Here is a 17,903-nt window from a genome sequence, read left to right as displayed (position 1 = left end):
TGGACATGATGTTGAATAGATCATCTGTCTCTTTCCATTTTATATCTACTTTGACTTTCTCTAGTTCCATAGAATAGATCATCCGTGTCTTTCCATTGTATATCTACTTTGACTTTCTCTAGTTCCACTGAACTTCTATTCTTTAAATTTTCATCACTTGGTTTCAACTTCTCATTGCTTATTCCCATTTTTTATCACTAAGAATTGTCCTCTAGCGGCACTAGTAAGTTAATGAGGCTGAAATTTACCTCACTAGCTTACTTCTCAAAAAATTGGGATAGTTCAGGGGAATTCAGATAAATACAAACCAAGGTAAAGCTGCTTGGAGCAAGATTTATTACCCTGGCGGTTTTCCTAAACAAGAGAATATAAAGATTTTTCCAGTGGTGGAACTAGTCTTGATACTTACTTTAATATAACATGTAGTTTTCTTCATTTTGAATACAACCATCCCTTGTGCATATTAAGGAATTCCTCTCAGTGAGGTCTGAAACCATAATCTACAACTTGTAGCTATGCTGACAAAAAAATGAAAAATGCACCATCCTCTGTGTTCATTCTATAGATTTTCTTTTAATAAATAGGAGTTTAAACCTCATCTAAAAAATTTATTTTTACTGTATGTACTATTCCAAAGCTAAAATGTTAACTCAGTATAAATTTTTCAATTTTATTTTGTAATCATTTCAGCTTTCTGCTTGATTCCTTTTCTTATTTACTGCTGATAAGTGAACAGGCAGACCTGATGGTATCATTACAACAGTATGAATAGCTTATTTAATCACAATGCACTCAAAACTGAGGAGTTGTTGATATAGCTGCTAAAACAGTTCAAGTTTCTTGGAAAAAAAGGTCAAATCCAAGAATAGTATGATTCATGATCATCAGTGTCAGTTTTGTAATACTGTGATGCTCCTATTATTTCTCTTGTTGCATTGGCAGATTTAGGGGGGGAGGGCACGGAGACATATGCCCCGCCCAGATGCTTAAAAAGTAGACAATTTTTTTAATACTGTTATCATTACGCTCGTATTGTTTTGTGTATTAGGGAGGCTCAATCATTAATTTCATATTAATAACTTGTGTGTTAAAATACGGAGAATATTTCGTACAGTAATTGTTGTTTCTTATCTTTAATCTCAAATATGAGAAGATTGTTAGTCTGTCAGACCCTTGGGCACCCCTACCCAGAAAAAATCCAGGATCCGCCCTTATAATTATCGGATATAATTCCCTACGAGACCCAACCATTTCCTGACTGTTTTAACCCTTTTTCAACCTCTCATCATCATAAAATATGTATGTAGTCTACTTCCCACAATCTATTAAACATCTCTCTTTTACATTGCAGAAAATGAGAAGGAAAAGTCTGCAGGTGCATCAATCAGTAACAACTCATCAAGGCTTCCACTTTTTGTCACATTTGTGGCATTTGCATTGCTTATTTTGCCGAAGCACGTCCTGGCTCCAGCTGAGTGAGTGTTTTGCTTCCTGGGCAGCAGGGTTACCTGGATACTGGAGGAAAAAGATCACGGACTTAAGGAGCACAAGGTGGTTCCACAGAACCGATTTTGGAGTCAAAGGGGGCGAGATGGTTGATTGTGAGAGAGGGGAAAGAGAATTCATGTGGCATAGCCACTGGATTCCTCTATATTCCCTGCGTAGATAAGAATGACTGCCCACCCAAAAATAAAAACAAAAAAAAACTTCATCTTCTCCATTGTTGTTGGAAAAATAATGATTTGTTTGATTGGGCATTGCCCAACAGTGGTGTCATTAGAGGCGCAGGGAGAATGGGATCCGCCCGATAAGTGTGAAATGGTTATTGTCCTTTTCCTCGTGTGGAGTAATTAGTCAAGAAGCTTTTTTTTATTTTTAAGAATAATGTATTTTTTTTATATATTTTTGTCCTCATCCCTCTGAGCTGAATATATTATTGAGACTCCGAGAGAAGAGGGTCAACGTGGTGAGGGAGAATGTGGGGGTGTGCTTGTTTGCGAGACTGTGGGAATCGTGTGTGCTTGCGGAAGAGGTCTGTTGTTACCTGCTGAAGTGTAAAGATTGTTGGGGAAAGTGTCGAAGAAATAGGTGTGAATGGCATTGTGCTCGGTGACTGTCACACTGGGGAGTTGACAAGGAATGACAGAATGGAGAATTAGTCATTTTTTTCAACATTTCAAGCACCAAGATGTGTGGGTCATATTGTAGCAAAGTATATGGTATGATCAATGAGACTAAAGATTCGTTGCATGGATTGCGATTTGGTCATCACCTTAGGGGAAGATTTTTGGTGCCGTGGATTAGGTGTTGAAATGAGTGTAAGATAACAATGGCGCAATATGCTGCAATTTTCTTTTTCCAAAGTATTGGCAGCTGTATTATCCCAATGAATTAGTCAGTTGTGCTACACAAAGAATGAAGCCATGGCATTGGGCAAAAAAAACAGATTATTACTAAAAAGATAATCTTAGTCACCTTATTCCCGCATTTAATTTGGTGTGGTATTCAGAGCAAATTACTTACATGCTTATGTGCTAAATGTCCCATTTTCAATTCAATGTAGAAACATAAGATGATGTAATTACGGCATCTTCTTTTTGTTTGGTCATATTTTCAAACACTTTCTATGCAGAGTTTCAAGTGTAAGCTAAAAATGTCATATATTAGATGTAAAAAAAAGTCTGTGATTTTTTAATAATCTTAGAAGGATTAGAATGGGACATATTTTTGTAAAAATGATTTTCTTTCTTTTCTAGAAGGTAGAGGATTACAATTCTGTGGCCATAAATTTGCGTTAACGTGTACATCACATTATTATACCATTGTTATCCACTTAATTTTCTCAACTTCTTACATCTAATCAATGTTCCTTCCTGTAAATTAACTAAATGCCATTATATACGTTTGACACCCTTATTTTACTTGTATAGAAGCATAATGATCATTTTAAAAATATATCAATTTCTTTTTATTTGCCAGTGAACTCATTGACTCCTTTGAAGCTTTTAATTTAACTGTCGGTTGTATTTCTAATACATGCAACCTCCCAACTCCCCAAGTATTTTTTTAGCAGATTCAGTAAATTTTTCATCCACTTCTCCTAGATAGAAAAATAATCAAGTGCAATTATTGTTATTCAAGAAAACTAAAGTTATTATTTTATTGTAAAGCTTTCCGGGCATAAAACATGGTGTGAGCATTGGTCATAATGCCTTGCTTCCTCCCTTTCCTACTTACAACTAGTGATGTCATACAATTTCATGTTAACAGTAAATGTGTATTTTGCAGTCAGTGTGCTTTAAAAAGCATTGGTTTCATGTGCCAGTGAAGGACATCAAAATATTCATTCATTCTTCTAGAATTCTTGAATTGTACAGAGGAATTCAGCACGAGGGAAAAATTTTAAAATGTGCCAAGTTGTATGGGCTTGTCTTGACAATCTGACTGTGGTGAATTAATCAAATCCTCCTTTAAATTGGTCTTCATAATGTTGCACAAGAGTACAACTGAGATTTATCTAAGGAAGTAGTAAATATATTAGCTTGAGTTTCCAAGCAAATTATATTTATGCAATTGCATAAGGTGAAATTTGCAGAATTGGCTCTATCTTGTCACTGTTGTTATAGAAAATATACTGATTACAGTATGAAAAATGTTCATTACAGCAATACATATAGTCTAAGTATTATCCTCTCGATTCATAGACTTATAGTTATATTCCAAGTAACAATGACTAATTTTACTATGATGTTTGCTTGTGCCAAAGGTGCCCTCAGCTTATGATTGCTGTTGAAATGTAAAGAGATGATAAGAAGTAAAACAATATTCAGAATGAATATGATATGAAGCCAACCTGGTAAAGGTTATGTGAAGTTTCTGAAACCCAATCAATAAATTGTATGAGCATATACTGGCACTGGTTATTCCTGCATTGATGTTGAAGTAATCATTAGTTGTGGTGTAGCTTAAATGAGAACTAACTTCAGCATAAAGTAGTAGTGGAAGTGCTGGGGATGAGTTTTCAACTGTCATTTTTCGCAGGTGAACCTTACAAGTGCTTATAGAAAATTCTGGGATGCACGTCTTTTGTATATAACCTCATTAACTCTTTAAGTGTAAGGCTGAGTGTAGAAAAATATTTGATGTGCAAATACGACTTCACCTTGTATAATAAGTGAACAGCAATTTATTACACTGAAGTGTGATCATGATGGTGAATAAGACTTTGAGAATACGAAGAAGTTATCCTATTTATTTGTGGCTTGATACAATGCCACAGTGCTAAGGGTTTCAGAGGTGATTCATGGTATGGTGATACTCTTTAGGAAAAATGAACATATTGAGACCTGATGTTCAAAGTTTTGTCAAGTCAAACTCATTTTAAAGTGACAAAATGGAAGTTTGTTAATTGTTGGTCCATAGCTGCTTTAGCTTATCAATTCTATCATTTTTAGAAAATAAAAAAATATAATTAACACTAATATAAAAGATTCTGACATTGCGTTTTGTAGTTTTATCTTTGGGTGAGCAAATATTTAACGATGCATTTTGATGTGAATAATTATTCATGAATGAGTAATTGAACAAAAGGTGCTCTTCGTGTTAGCTATTTTTGTTGAGATTGAGAGTCAAAAAATTATCGAATTCCTCATTTTCATTTTTTATAAACTTACACGGCTGATGTCATCTAGTGGAGGAAAAATATAAAGAATTTTTGCTCCAGGTGCCACAATGAAGCAAGTGATTTACAAAGGACTTTACAACTGACAATTACACATTGTTCTGTGGACCATGTTCAGGAGAAACAATAAAGCTGAGGTAAATGCAAAATTTTGAAATTTAAACCTGTCAGATATGTGAAAATAAGAAATGCTGCCTGTGAAATTTGCACACTGCATAATAAAGTTGAACAAAAATAAGTGTGTGTATTTTATTAATCACCCCTAACCTCAGAAAATAGAAGATTCCATTGCTGTGATAGCAAATGTTTCAGAATAACTTACGGGTGGTAACGACGTGACCAAATGTACTGTTGGGTCATCCCCTCTATACCATCATACATGATGGGAGTGAGTTAGGGGTCAAGGGCTCCCCTTGCCTCCCATTCCTGAAATATCTGGAAGATTTAGCCTTCATTGTAATCAATTTCCTGCATATGAACCATTTCAAAACTTACCCAGTCTGCTACTGAAGCCTCCCAAAAACATATATTTCTGGATAATGCCCTGCCAGAAAAAAATGCCTCACTCAGGAACTCGAGTAAGGATTTCTGGGTTGTGTTGGTGAAATATGGTAGTTGTATGCATGTGGGTGCATTCTGCTTCACTTTATGCTGTGATCAGTTGATCATGACGTCATGGTCACTCGGAAAGAATGTACTGAATGCAACCACCATGCAACAAAATCAGGGGCAGATCCAGGATTTCTTTCTGGGGGGGGGCACAAGCAAGGCCGTATCCTGGATTTTGTTCTGGTTGGGGCACAAGGATACCTCGTTATACAAAAAGAACGCAATGATAATGGAACCAAATTAAAAATCTTGCATATTTTTATGGGTCTGGGGGGGGGGCCACGTGCCCCCACCCTAGATCCGCCTATGAACAAAATGATGAGTGACTCTCACTGATTTTCTCCCTTTCCATGGTGATCGGAAGTGAGCATGGAGATTCTATACTGACTAAAATGGCAACTGTTTACTACCTATGTGATGTCACTCTGTTCAATCCCATGCTCATTCAATGCCTGAGGAAAGCGAACACTCAGTGTGGCTTAATGCACTCAATTCCCACCATGAAAGGCAAGGTATTTTTCAAAAATTTTTCCCATAGTGGACTATCTTCATGGACATGCCAAAACTGTGAATGCACATATTATCGATTTTAACTATGAAATAATTCATCAACAAGTTCATTCATCAACATTGGAAAAAATTTAAATGGCATTTTAAATATCACTCACCATATACTAATCAGTATCACTACGACTAGTTATTTGTATTAATTAATTGGTTAATACAAAATGGTTGGTGTATAAATCTGCCATTGTTGATATCAAAGAAAAATTTGAAAATTTTGATCAAAAAATAATACAAGATTTTGAGGCAAATCAAGAAATAACATTGATTGATGAAATAATAAAGTTAATTTATTCAACCTTCCATTAAAATAATCCCAACCCTCAGCCTTAATTGCATGTCCTTCTTAAAAGTAAAAAAGGAAGCAGCTGCACTGCAATCAATGATCAGCTGATAGAGGGGCCCCGTGATCTAGTTACAATGCATTGTTAGATGTTGTATAAAAATCTCCTCCGAGAAAAACTACGTGCATTTTCCAACTTCATGCTGATCAGTAAAAAGGTGTTGGGGAGTATTTATTTCTAATAAACCAACATGCTCTACATGTAATATGCAGATATTCTCTAAAATTGGGATACAAAATGCATTAGATATTATATTTTTCCCAACTACATAATTTTCGATCATATGCAGGATTTATTTATGAATGATTCCGGATTTTTTAATGAAAATTTTTGCTATCTAAGTAATTTAAATGTAACTAAGAGCAAACTTGTATTTCTTTAGTCAAATTTTCTCGCTAAGTATTCGATTATGCATGATGTGTGCTTTTTAAGTGGTTTTCATATACCCCGCCTAATCCCTTGTTTAACGCATTGCGATTCTCGCTTGTCGTGCAGCATTAACAGCATAGAGGGCGTGGTCCGAGTGAAGCAGAATATTTTCGAAACCATGGAGAATACATTATATAGGAGATTAAAGAGACTGCCACTAGGTGTTGCCATGAGCATCCCGAGCTAACGAAGTGTTGCCAAATGTCGCAGTGTTGCCTATTCTGCAAAGACGGGTCGCTGCATGGGGAAACGTATAGTTTTAAAGGGCAATAGGACGGACAGAAAACCGAATTAACTTTTCGACTTGACCACTACCCGTTAATAAATACATTTCAACGAATCACTGAACAACAAATCGTCCTTTTGTTAATTTCCCGCTAACTCCATGACCAGCAGACGACGTATTCCGTAATATATACGACGCCTCTCACAGTGCACAATTACCTGCTTAACATGTCAGAACATCGCAACTTCTGGATTCCCCTACTCTAAGTATTGCGATGTATATCGGTAATGTTATCGGAGTATGACGTTGACTTTAGTTGTCATAAGGCACAGCGAAGAAAACCACAGAATAATTAAGCGTAAATAAAGTACGACTTTTAGAAAGTATTTGCACGAGAGGGATCAGTGAAAGTTTAGAAATCGATCTTAAAAAAATACAAACACATTTCTCTTATCAACGGAAAGAGCGATTGGTACAGATAAAGCTCAAAACCCACTAAGCCCCGAACTCTTTTGATTTCAAAAGGAACGAGAAAAAATGGCACCGAACACAACCGCAAACAACATTTCGGACGTGATGCATCATAAAGCGTTGAAGATATGGCAATTAATCTAACAATGCTCATTGCATTTGCAACGGATGTCACAGAGCAAGATTAAGAATGAAGAATGCTATTGACTAAAAAGCGCTACCCTATCTAACAGTTGTCCTTCACAGAATTGAAATTTGGCATTTTATTATGACTATAACACAAAACTCACCTGTGCATGGATTTGTAAATACTTGCCTCTGATGGGGTGGCACTCACATTAACTGTAACACACATTAGAAATCATGCAATGTGCAGCTGTTACGGGAAACGTGGACCGGATGTCATGTAGACTTAAATAATTATATCCCAATTATTGTTCACAATCACATCAAACAGAAATTTATTGCCAAAATTGTAACTTACATAGAAATGTAGTTTCAAATGTAAAACTGAAATCTCTTTAGTCCAATATCAAACTATAGCTATTCACTGTGTGAGTCACACACCACGTAAAATAACTTTCCTTTTATAAACAGTTTAAACTTAAGATGATTAAGCACAGCAAATAAATAATGAAACAACACTGAGAACAGTTAATACAAAAATTCAAGCCTTGTATCGTTGAAATCACTTGCACTACACTAACCTAATTGCACTATGATAACACTGACTGCTCCAGAATAGTATTAATTGCACTTCACTTTCACTAATTTAACTTCGCTCCCACCAATTGCACTACTCCAGCGGCCGTTTCTGGTCCAGCATCCTTGCAATCGAAACAGCAAAACCACGGCAATACTCCAACTAAAAGGTAGAAAACAGATTATGTAAGAAAACTGATTTAAAGGATGAAACACAAGGATCGACAATACAACATACTCAATAAGAAATAGTTTAACACTCATTACAAATGTTAGAACATTTTCTAGTTACCAATCAGTGAAAGTTTAGAACTCTGTTATAAAAAAATACAAACATATCTCTTATCAACGGAAAGAGCGATTTTATGTTTCAAACGGAAAGAGAACTCACTATATAAAACGAAAAGATATCAAATTAATGCGACGATGCCCTATTTTCACAACGCATTCACTGGCGCGGACATAAATTCGTAGGCATTGCGAAGAGGTTCCTATTCCGCCATTGCGTCAGCGCATCAATCCGCGAGATATATGCATCATCTAAATAGAAGCACATGGCAGATTAAATCGATCTCTTCACATATCAACAATTCTGCCTTGAAGTCATTACACTACATCGATTTTCCCTGATTTAAACCCCACTTATTTAGAAGACAAATAGAAAGCTTTCAGTCCAGAGAAGAACATTCATGTATTGCCACTAAGGACGCCAAAATGGAGTCGCCCGCGATATCCCCACGATGTGTAAAAAAGGCGATTAATTGCTTACCGGCCGACTTTAAAATATTTTATTCGGATATAAACAGCAAACATGCGTAATCTAAAAACTTTGGATCTAATTTTTCATAGGTCTTTAGCCAACTTGCATATAGCTGGCACTTCCCGCCATTGCTGGCGGGAAGTAGCAGCAGCACATTTTCCTCCCCAGTGCTCACTTTCCTCCCACGGCAAATGATAACCAATTGTTATCTCATCACAAGATATGTATATTAACGTCTAATAACAGAAAATTTTAAAAAATCGGCCAAAGTTGATCAATCCCTCTTACCAACTAAAATGGTACTCACCGTAGCCACACCATGCCATAGCCTTGGACCTGCTTTCTTCCAGATATCCACCGAAGTGTTCACTTTTTGCGTCTTCTTGTAAGCGATCGTGCATCCCCACACATAACAAGTTCGAGAATTGCAAATATTTTCCAAAGAAAATCTCACAAATTGATGAATTCCGGAGCTCTGCACACAAGCGTCCGTTGCCTTGCGTTGGAATGTAATGACTAAGCAACCCAGAGAATATTTTTGTCGCGACAAGTGGCAAAAGTGGGGAACTAATAGACGCGGGAGTCGGACCACAGCGCTTTCGGATTACAACGGGTAGCAAGACAACTAACCTGTGTAATGTATTAATCATGTTCGAAACGCTCGAAGTCCTTCAAGCTTCAAGTTATTCGTACGTGCGCCTTCCACGGAATTAGGCGATAGAGCACTGGATGATGTAGAATTGATACGACTTATTCTGTGAACCGTGGGTGAATTTGTCGTAAAAGAAGAAATCTTGTTCGTCTGACATGGGCAAGTGCTTTCTGTGAAAATCAATTATAAATCATGTTAATTAGATATTGCAGATTTCTGACGGATCTGTGCTAGCGATATTACCGTCACCTATGAATTGGTCAATCCGGAAGAGTATCTTGCGTGTTACAGATTTTGGAAGCTTGTGTGTTGCCATGCCAGAGACGCAAGCCGTAAGGAATTGCATAGGGAGTGAACGTCAAATGGAGCCATGGATCCATTTGCCTACCAGGTACACAAATGAGTTATTATTCTCGTAAGGTTATTTTAGAAGGGGCATATACCTTTTCACAATTCAAAACTGCATTTTTTCATAATCTGGCGCCTAACTACGCGAATGCTTGAAATAAATAAGAGCAGGCCGGGTATTTCGCCGTCTCACGTTCACTGATTCTCGCATGGGCTATAACAATTCATTGTTTTACTCCGTGCAATTTGAAATGTGCTCTCGCACGTAAGTCAGATTGCGCGAGTAAATTCCCGGTGTAAAAATGTCTTTTGAGTTCCCGTGAGAGCGTTCGTCATTGGTACATAAATTTGAGTGGGCATAATATAATGAATAATTTTGGGTAAATTTTAATGGCGAGGTGTTTTCTTTAGGTCGTGCTGAATGAATTTTCCCGAGGTTCTCGTATGTTTGACGACTAGTGAATTTTTTCCTCTTCCCGATGATTCAGCATGGGTTAAAATCCAAGAAGTGGCGGATATTTGTTTGGTGAATCCATAACCAGCTTGATTGGTGGGTGGAGGGGACTTAGGTAAGTAAGCTAGACTAGGGATCTACAACGCACCTTATGTAGAACTTTGAAGCCGGGCTTCCCCCCTTCCCCCCCCCCCCCCCCCCCCCCCCCGAGCTGAGAGAAACTTAATATGAGTCTAATCCATTTTACTTAATTTGATTAATATTACTTATAGTAGAGTATAAGTATTAATAAAACATCCCTCAGAAAGCCGTAAAAATCATCATTTTGAACCATTTATCTTTAAAAAAAAATCAGGGGGGGGGCACCAACACCTGCTTAACCTGGCGGGTATACGACACCCCCCAGTATTAGTTGCATCTAAAATCCCCCTTAGCCTTAATTCCTATCTGCGCCCCTATCCATTTTTACCATGGTAGCCTCCCACCAGGACCACTGCAGTGGTTTCATGATAGGTGGCTATATACTCATGGACGCACCGGAATGCTGTTCCGGCACTAGTTAAGAAAAGACATAGTAATCAAATACTTTTATCAATTTTGGTGCCTCAAATTTTCTAGTATAAACATTTATACATAACCAAATATGTATTTATGCATAACCATATATGTATATAATTAAATGTAACCAAAACTAAAATTTATTTTAAAATATGCAAACGTAACTTGAAATGAAAAATTTTGCTTGCAAAAAAGTTAAGGAAAGTGCATTCCAGCACTGCTAATTTTGCCATGACACCATTGATCTCTATACACATTTAAATAAGTACTAACCCTTGATTTTGGCTTAGATGAATGGTGATTTTTGTAAACCTCCGCTAACAAAAGTACCCAGGGAAAAATGATAAAGGCCATTTAATCACTCATTTAATCAGGTTATGAGAGTGCAATAAAAACAGCAATGAATCAATACATTTGGCAACATCATGGCCCTTGGGTGATATTGTATGTATAACCTCCCATGTAGGTATATTCAGATGCAACTTTTGGGTAAGGAATTTCAGGCAATTTTCAGGTTCATGCAATTTATTGTGCATAATTAGAAGGAAAATATAGAGTCCACTGGATGAAAAATTCAGCATTTTAAAAATATTACAATATAGGGGGATATCTGGCTATGTGACTCTTAATGGCACCCATGCAGAAAACTGGGGAGGAAAGCTGGCGACAAGAAAAGGACTATGGTTTTGAAGGGGGAGGGAAGGTATTGCATAAAAAATGTTTCACCATTTTTATCTTTATCTCGTGATTCTCGGGAGCTTGGAAATATGGTTTGTCCTCCTTTTTTGCCAACCACTGTTGACTCGACTGTTACAACATTGCAAGTTCGAAGAAGATTCCGAATAGCTGGCTGGCTGTATTGTGAGCTAGTAAGATAATCCTCTCATAGTGGTGAGACCATGGTTCTGTATTGCTTTCCTTCTGCTGGGGCACCTATCACAGCAATTTCCTTTGGATTTTTCAGTTGAAAACATGTCCATCCTGGTCGATTCATTGCAATGCATAACTACCTCAAAAAACACCACTCCTGTTTTTTAAAGTAGGCAATTTTTTTAATTTTCTTAAAAAATGTAGTTTTTAATTTCGATAAACTATACTAAAGATTCTCACTTTGCACTCATACTTACGATTTATACCTAAGGCTTATTTGCATTGTGATATCTTCCTATGCTCTTTAATGCTTACTCATTTTCAAGTGTTCTGTGAATTGGTCCTTTTACCAACGGGGAAGGGATAAAGGTGAGGATTGGATGTGAGAGGGTGGGAATGAGAGGTAGACTGATGGACGGGGGGTGCTTGCCTTCATAATTTCTGGAAATATTGAAAAGATGTTTATATTTCATTTGGCTCTCAAATGAAAGTTTTTATTTTACCAGCTTAACAAGAAATTGCCAGAAAGGATGAAATTCACCATAAAAGTCATTTTGCTTAGCCAGGATGCCAACAGGGGCGCCGACTTATAAAAATTATTGGGGGGGCCCATATCGGAGGTCTTGCCCTAGGAAGAGGTTAAATTGAAAGTGTGTCGCAGCAACGAAACACTACCATGATTCACACCACTTGATTCAGTTAACCTGCTTAAGCTTATAATTATTTGTTTCAACACTCATTGTTGAATTTATTTTAAAAGGTAACTATCGTCAGCATGGGAAATAAAAATCATCAATACATTTTTGTGATTTCACAAAGCATAATATAACTTAATTATTTTCTTGAATTATTGAGGGGGCTCCGCCCCCCAAATGAATCTTTGAGGGGGCTCGGGCCCCCTCAGGCCCCATGGAGTCGGCGCCACTGGATGCCAAATGATATTTTAATGTCTAATTTTAACCTAGGTGGCATTGTACCCAAGCTTGCGACTGCATGCATACATTGTTACCAGTTTCATGCAGTGCTATTAACACATTTAATGTTTAAAAATAGTTATGAATATTTAATAGCCAACTTTCTATGCATGCATATCATACCTCAGATGCATTATCGCTGAGGGGTTGTGCATGCCACTAATTGCTCTTTAAGGAGCCAAGGAAAGTACATAATGAGACCCCCCCAAAAAAAGGACTTTAATCTGCTCCTGGTGGGAATATTTAGAGTTATGGAATGAAGGGTCAAATTTTATGGTTTATGTAGGGTATGTGTGGGAAAGGTTCCAGGGTGCAGGTACCATGACCAATTAATGTTTTACCTTTAGTTTCATAGTGGAGTATTTCTAATTCAAATGGGCAAGTATGTCCTGCTTTCAGAAAATGCTTAGCCACCATTGACAGATGGACACACAATTGACCCCTTATGTTTATTTTTTTGAGTGGCAAAACTTTATCTTATTAGTCCCACAAATGCCACATTGAATGATACACACGAAAAGTGAATCTAGACCCCAAACAAGGCCTCAAGACCCCATGAGTGATGAGAGCAAGGACTTCATCCTGATAACCCATTTCACTGCCGCAAGACAGCAGTGAAGATGCAAGATGTGACCATGGGCAGTGGCAGATCCAGGATAGGGACAAGGGGGGGCTAAGTGGAGGTTAAAATTCCAGCAGAAGTGGGGGTTAGAAAAGATTACCATTTTATCTAGTGAAAATTGGATACCCAAGGGGATAGCCCCCTTAGCCACTAGATCCGCCTCTGACCATGGGTAACTTGGGGGTGACCTAATAGGCCATTGACGGTTCTTAAGGAACCATAGACAATCTCACACCATCTTTAGCCCTCCATCACACTGTCCCTCTCTTCACCAATCCCATTTTCCTTGCATACCCCTCATTATGTTCAGGGAAACATCTTTTAAGCAATGCTCCCAATAGCTGCCAAGGCATCTGTCTCCCATTCCTAACAGTTGTTGGCTGTCAAGCACTTCTTTTCCTCCATTTTCACATTAAACCCTTGCGCTAAAATGACAAGTCTAGCTGGTCATGAACTTCTGATGCTAAATCGTACAATGAAAACTGTAGCTTGTCATAAGATTTTCATCGTGTTAGCACTATTTAGGGAGAGATACAAATGCAGGATGTTTCCAAAAGAATATACTTATTACAAAGTGCTATTTTGTCCAAACTATCAATTGTTATCGGCTCGGCTTGGCTAATGGAGAAACAAATGCATAGTCTAGTCTATATTAATAGCCGCTAGTTGTTAGTTGTCTCCTGTTTTGCTTGGCGATCATCATATATTTGAAATCGATACCTCCACTGCATAAATACTCAAATATCACCCACCAAATCAAAAAGGCTCATCTAGGAGCCCAACAATACGAATCCACTCAGCTGGTAGTTGGCAGAGCACAAATGCTCATCTCCGAAGCTTGGAGAATCAAAATAGCTACTCTGCAGCAGAAATCATTTTGTGTCCTCGAGTTTGTGGAGTGCAATTCCAAGATAACAGAGCAAAGAGGTTTCAGATTGAGGTACCCAATTGATCCTCTGAATGGGTTGAACATTCGCAGATGGTATCGACAGTTTGTAGATACACAATGTGTATGAAAAGGAATGAGTCCTGGCCGTCCTCGAGTTTCTAAAGAAAATGTTGCACAAATCCAAACTGATTTGCCACGTAGTCCTTCAAAATCAACTAGTTGTGCCAGTCAGAACTGCCTACAACATCACCTTGTGACTTCTTCCTGTGAGGTTTTGTTAAAGACAACGTTTATGTACCACCACTTCCTCAGCACCTTGAAGAGGTGAAGAACCCGATCCGTACTGCCATAACATCAGTCATGAAGGACATGCATGCCAGAGTATGGTAGGAACTGGAGTATGGATGAGGACGTTTCAAGCGCAACACTCCGTCCGTCGGATGAGATGTTAAGCTGTGGTTCCCTTGGCAACTTTCGTTAAGAGCTCGCTAATGCTAGAATACCTGCCTGAAGTGTTTTCCCCTTTCTTTGTGAAATGAGATTTTGAGACAAATAAATAACCATTGCCGCATTTAACAAAATGAATTTCTTCTTTACAAATTTTATAATTACAGCAGTAGAGATTATGCATTAAAGTGGATAAGTAAATATCTTACTACCAATTTGTGTCCTTGAAAAAATATTCCCTTGGACAAGTTTGAACCACCAAAATCAAAAGCTGCAGTGGAAAATCTGCTGCTCTATCACTATGCCAAATCCCTCTCTGATTTTGAAGGTGCCTCATTATGTGTTTTCTCAAGAAAAGCACAGGGACAAACCAGTCTTCTATTGTCATCAAATCAAACCGAATTTTGATTTAGTGACACTTTCTTAGCGTGGCATTATATGAGTGGCATTGTGGTATATCTTTTATGTATTTTATGCTCGTTAACTCTCATATTGAGGCTACTGCATTAATAGAATGAAAATAACCTTTGATGGATTGGTCAATTTACGAGAGAAAATAAATTGGAATTCTAGAGGTATATTTATTTTCTAGCATGAGCTGCACAACTCATGTGGCATTAAACATTAAACATAAGCCACATACAGTGCCCTGTTATGATGTAGTAATAACAATATTGCTGGAGATGTGAATGTTGTTCAAATTTCCCTCCTAATGGTACCATAGAAAATATCGAAACTCAATTTCCAAATTGTAACGAAAGTGGCACCACTCAATTTATGAAGAAACTTTTGGAAACCACTGTACATAAAGAACTCATATTCAATGAAATATCATTCATTGGAAGGAATAAAATGATTTTATACGAGTAGCGATAGCTGCGTGTTCTCGATGTTCTTACTGAAAGAGAGTTTGTTCATGAACAATATGAAATTATAATCACTTTTTATTTCACTATTCTATGTTGATTACAAACTAACATTTCATTACCTACCATTCCATTAATAAAAAAAACCACAGAAAACATAGAAGGAGGATTTTAGCAAGGTATTCAGAAAATATATTGAAGTGGAAGGGGTAATTTAAACTCACATATATGTGACTTGGGATATTCCAGAAAAAGGACTTCCTGGAAAACTGAGCTAGATGTGATCCAGGAGTTTTACTGTGTATTATTCATCTCTAAGAGCTAAAAATTTGCACACTAAGGTGGCCAGGAAATAATCATGTAGCCATTGGAAAAGTTCCTCAGTATAGGGAAATGGGCCTGAAGTAAATTAGAGAGGGTTAATGCATTGCCATTTGAAGGTTGATCAAAAGAAATAAATACAATTTGAAAGATTGGTCTCCCAAAATTTGTGACTTTGATGTCTCCTGAGTGCATGTTAGATGCTGAGTGTGGCACTCACAACATATGTGTTTGCATTATCCATCAGATTTATTATTATTATATGTAGTATTCTACCGATCAATGTAGGTTACCATGGAGTACTAAAGAAGTAATCTGGGAGCCTCCCTTTCCTTCCAGCACTGCCTTCTTCAATTCACTGTAAGTCCTTCTCCCTTTCAATCTATCTAAAAATCCTATTCTCTTCCTTCCTCTCCCTTGTTTCCCTAACATTACACCCTCCAACACCATTTTCAACATCCCTCCCCGCTAAGTATTCGCTCCATCCATACATTCTGTCTCCTCCGTATCTCATCTAAGAGCTGCCTCTCCTCACCCACCATATCCAACACTTTGTCGTTTCTCCTCCTCTCTGTCCATTTCCCTTCTCCATTCTTCTCCATACCCACATCTCTAATGCCTCAATCTTCTCTCATCCTCTTTCCTCAGTGCTCACGTTTCCAGACCATAGAGAGCCACCCTCCAGATCAAACTCTTTACTAACCTTTTCTTTCAACTCTTACATAAAGATCCTCTCAGAAGCTCCTTCCTGTTCGTGAATGCCTCCTTTGGAAATGCAGTTTGCTTCCTGATGACCTTACTACTATATCCATTCGCCTCTAATCTGCTGCCTAAATAGTTGAAATGCTCTACCTGCTCAAACTTCTCCCCACCTACTTTTATATTCAATCTCACATTCCTCTCTTGCGATGCTTTACAAAACCGCATTACCTAGGTCTTCTTGTGATTAATCCTCATCCCATACTCCTCGCACCCCTTGTTTAACGCATCCACTAGAGCCTGCAGTCCCCTCGCTGACTGGCTAATCAGCATCTGATCATCCATGAACCTTACCGCTTTAAACATCGTTCCTTCCACTTTCATTCCAGCTTCCAACTCGTCCTACGCTTCCCTTACCATCTCCTCAGTGTATACATTAAAAAGCAGCAGTGATAGACGACAGCCATGCCTCACACCTTGGCCAATGCTTGCCCACCCAGATTCTACGTCCACTACCGTCACTTGCACAGTCTGGGCCATATACAGATTACGAATTAGTCATCTATCCCTCCAATCTATATCTATTCTCTTGAGAATATCAATTAACTTTACCCAGTTCACCCTATCAATCGGTTTTTCAAAATCCACGAAAAAGGCATGTATGTCCTGGTTATATTCTGGGTTCCTCTCCATGAGGGACCTCATTATTGCAAATCACAAGTTGACTTCTCTTTTCTAAAACCAAACTAATCTTTGCCCAAATACTCTTTTTCCCTCGCCTCCATTCGTCTGTTCAATATTCTCAGTACCACTTTCGCCATGTGCGAGAATAGACTAATAGTTCTATAATCTCTGCACTTCACAGCTTTCTATTTTTCGGTAGTGGAATTAAAACCATCTTCATGAAATCCTCCGACTAGCAAGAAAATCTCAGGCCTAGATTAGAGAAAGTAAAGTCAGATAGCATAGAAAATCATTCAAAACTGATTGAGTTTGCCCATATGATCACCCTCTGTTAGAAATTCCCATCATGTTGTATTACCCAAAAACACTGTGAGAAGAGGATGAAAACTGTAAAGAAGTCCTCACATCATTGTTTAAAGTAACAAAATTAGGAAAATGAATTTATGTGTACAATACAGGTCAGTGACGTGGATTGTTTTTGTGAGGGTTTTTGCTAAAGTACCACCAAAACAACAAGGCATGATTGTATCATTCAAAATTAAATGCACGCAAACTGCATTTAATTTTGAAGTCTGGGATGATATGTCAGAATTTTTCTTTTTTTATCTTACATCAAATGTAAGGATAGCACTCCATTCATCTGTAGACCCCCAGTTGCATGTTGCCACAGAAATGCCTTCTATAAGGCCATACCCTCCAGTTTGGTTTTTATTTCATACTGTATAAAACATAA

General features: G+C 37.8%; 1 protein-coding gene and 1 long non-coding RNA gene across 2 annotated transcripts in view; one reads left to right on the top strand and one right to left on the bottom strand.

The window, feature by feature from the left end:
• Positions 1-4,919, top strand: part of LOC124161067 (division abnormally delayed protein) — a 1,055,554-nt gene extending 1,050,635 nt beyond the window's left edge. Inside the window, exon 8 of the mRNA XM_046537240.1 lies at positions 1,352-4,919. Within this exon, the coding sequence (XP_046393196.1) occupies positions 1,352-1,479 (128 nt within the window). The 3' untranslated portion in view covers positions 1,480-4,919. The remainder of the gene's footprint in view (positions 1-1,351) is intronic.
• Positions 4,920-7,755: 2,836 nt separating this feature from the next.
• Positions 7,756-9,431, bottom strand: LOC124160296. The gene is made up of 2 exons (XR_006865139.1): positions 9,094-9,431; positions 7,756-8,189 (listed from the first exon to the last, which is right to left on the bottom strand). It is a non-coding gene; the product is annotated as an uncharacterized LOC124160296 (long non-coding RNA).
• Positions 9,432-17,903: the final 8,472 nt, after the last annotated feature.

Source organism: Ischnura elegans, chromosome 6, assembly GCF_921293095.1.
Source record: "Ischnura elegans chromosome 6, ioIscEleg1.1, whole genome shotgun sequence".
In the NCBI taxonomy this organism is placed as follows: Eukaryota; Metazoa; Arthropoda; class Insecta; order Odonata; family Coenagrionidae; genus Ischnura; species Ischnura elegans.
Note: the sequence above shows the minus strand (reverse complement) of the source record. Positions and strands in the feature narration are given on the sequence as shown.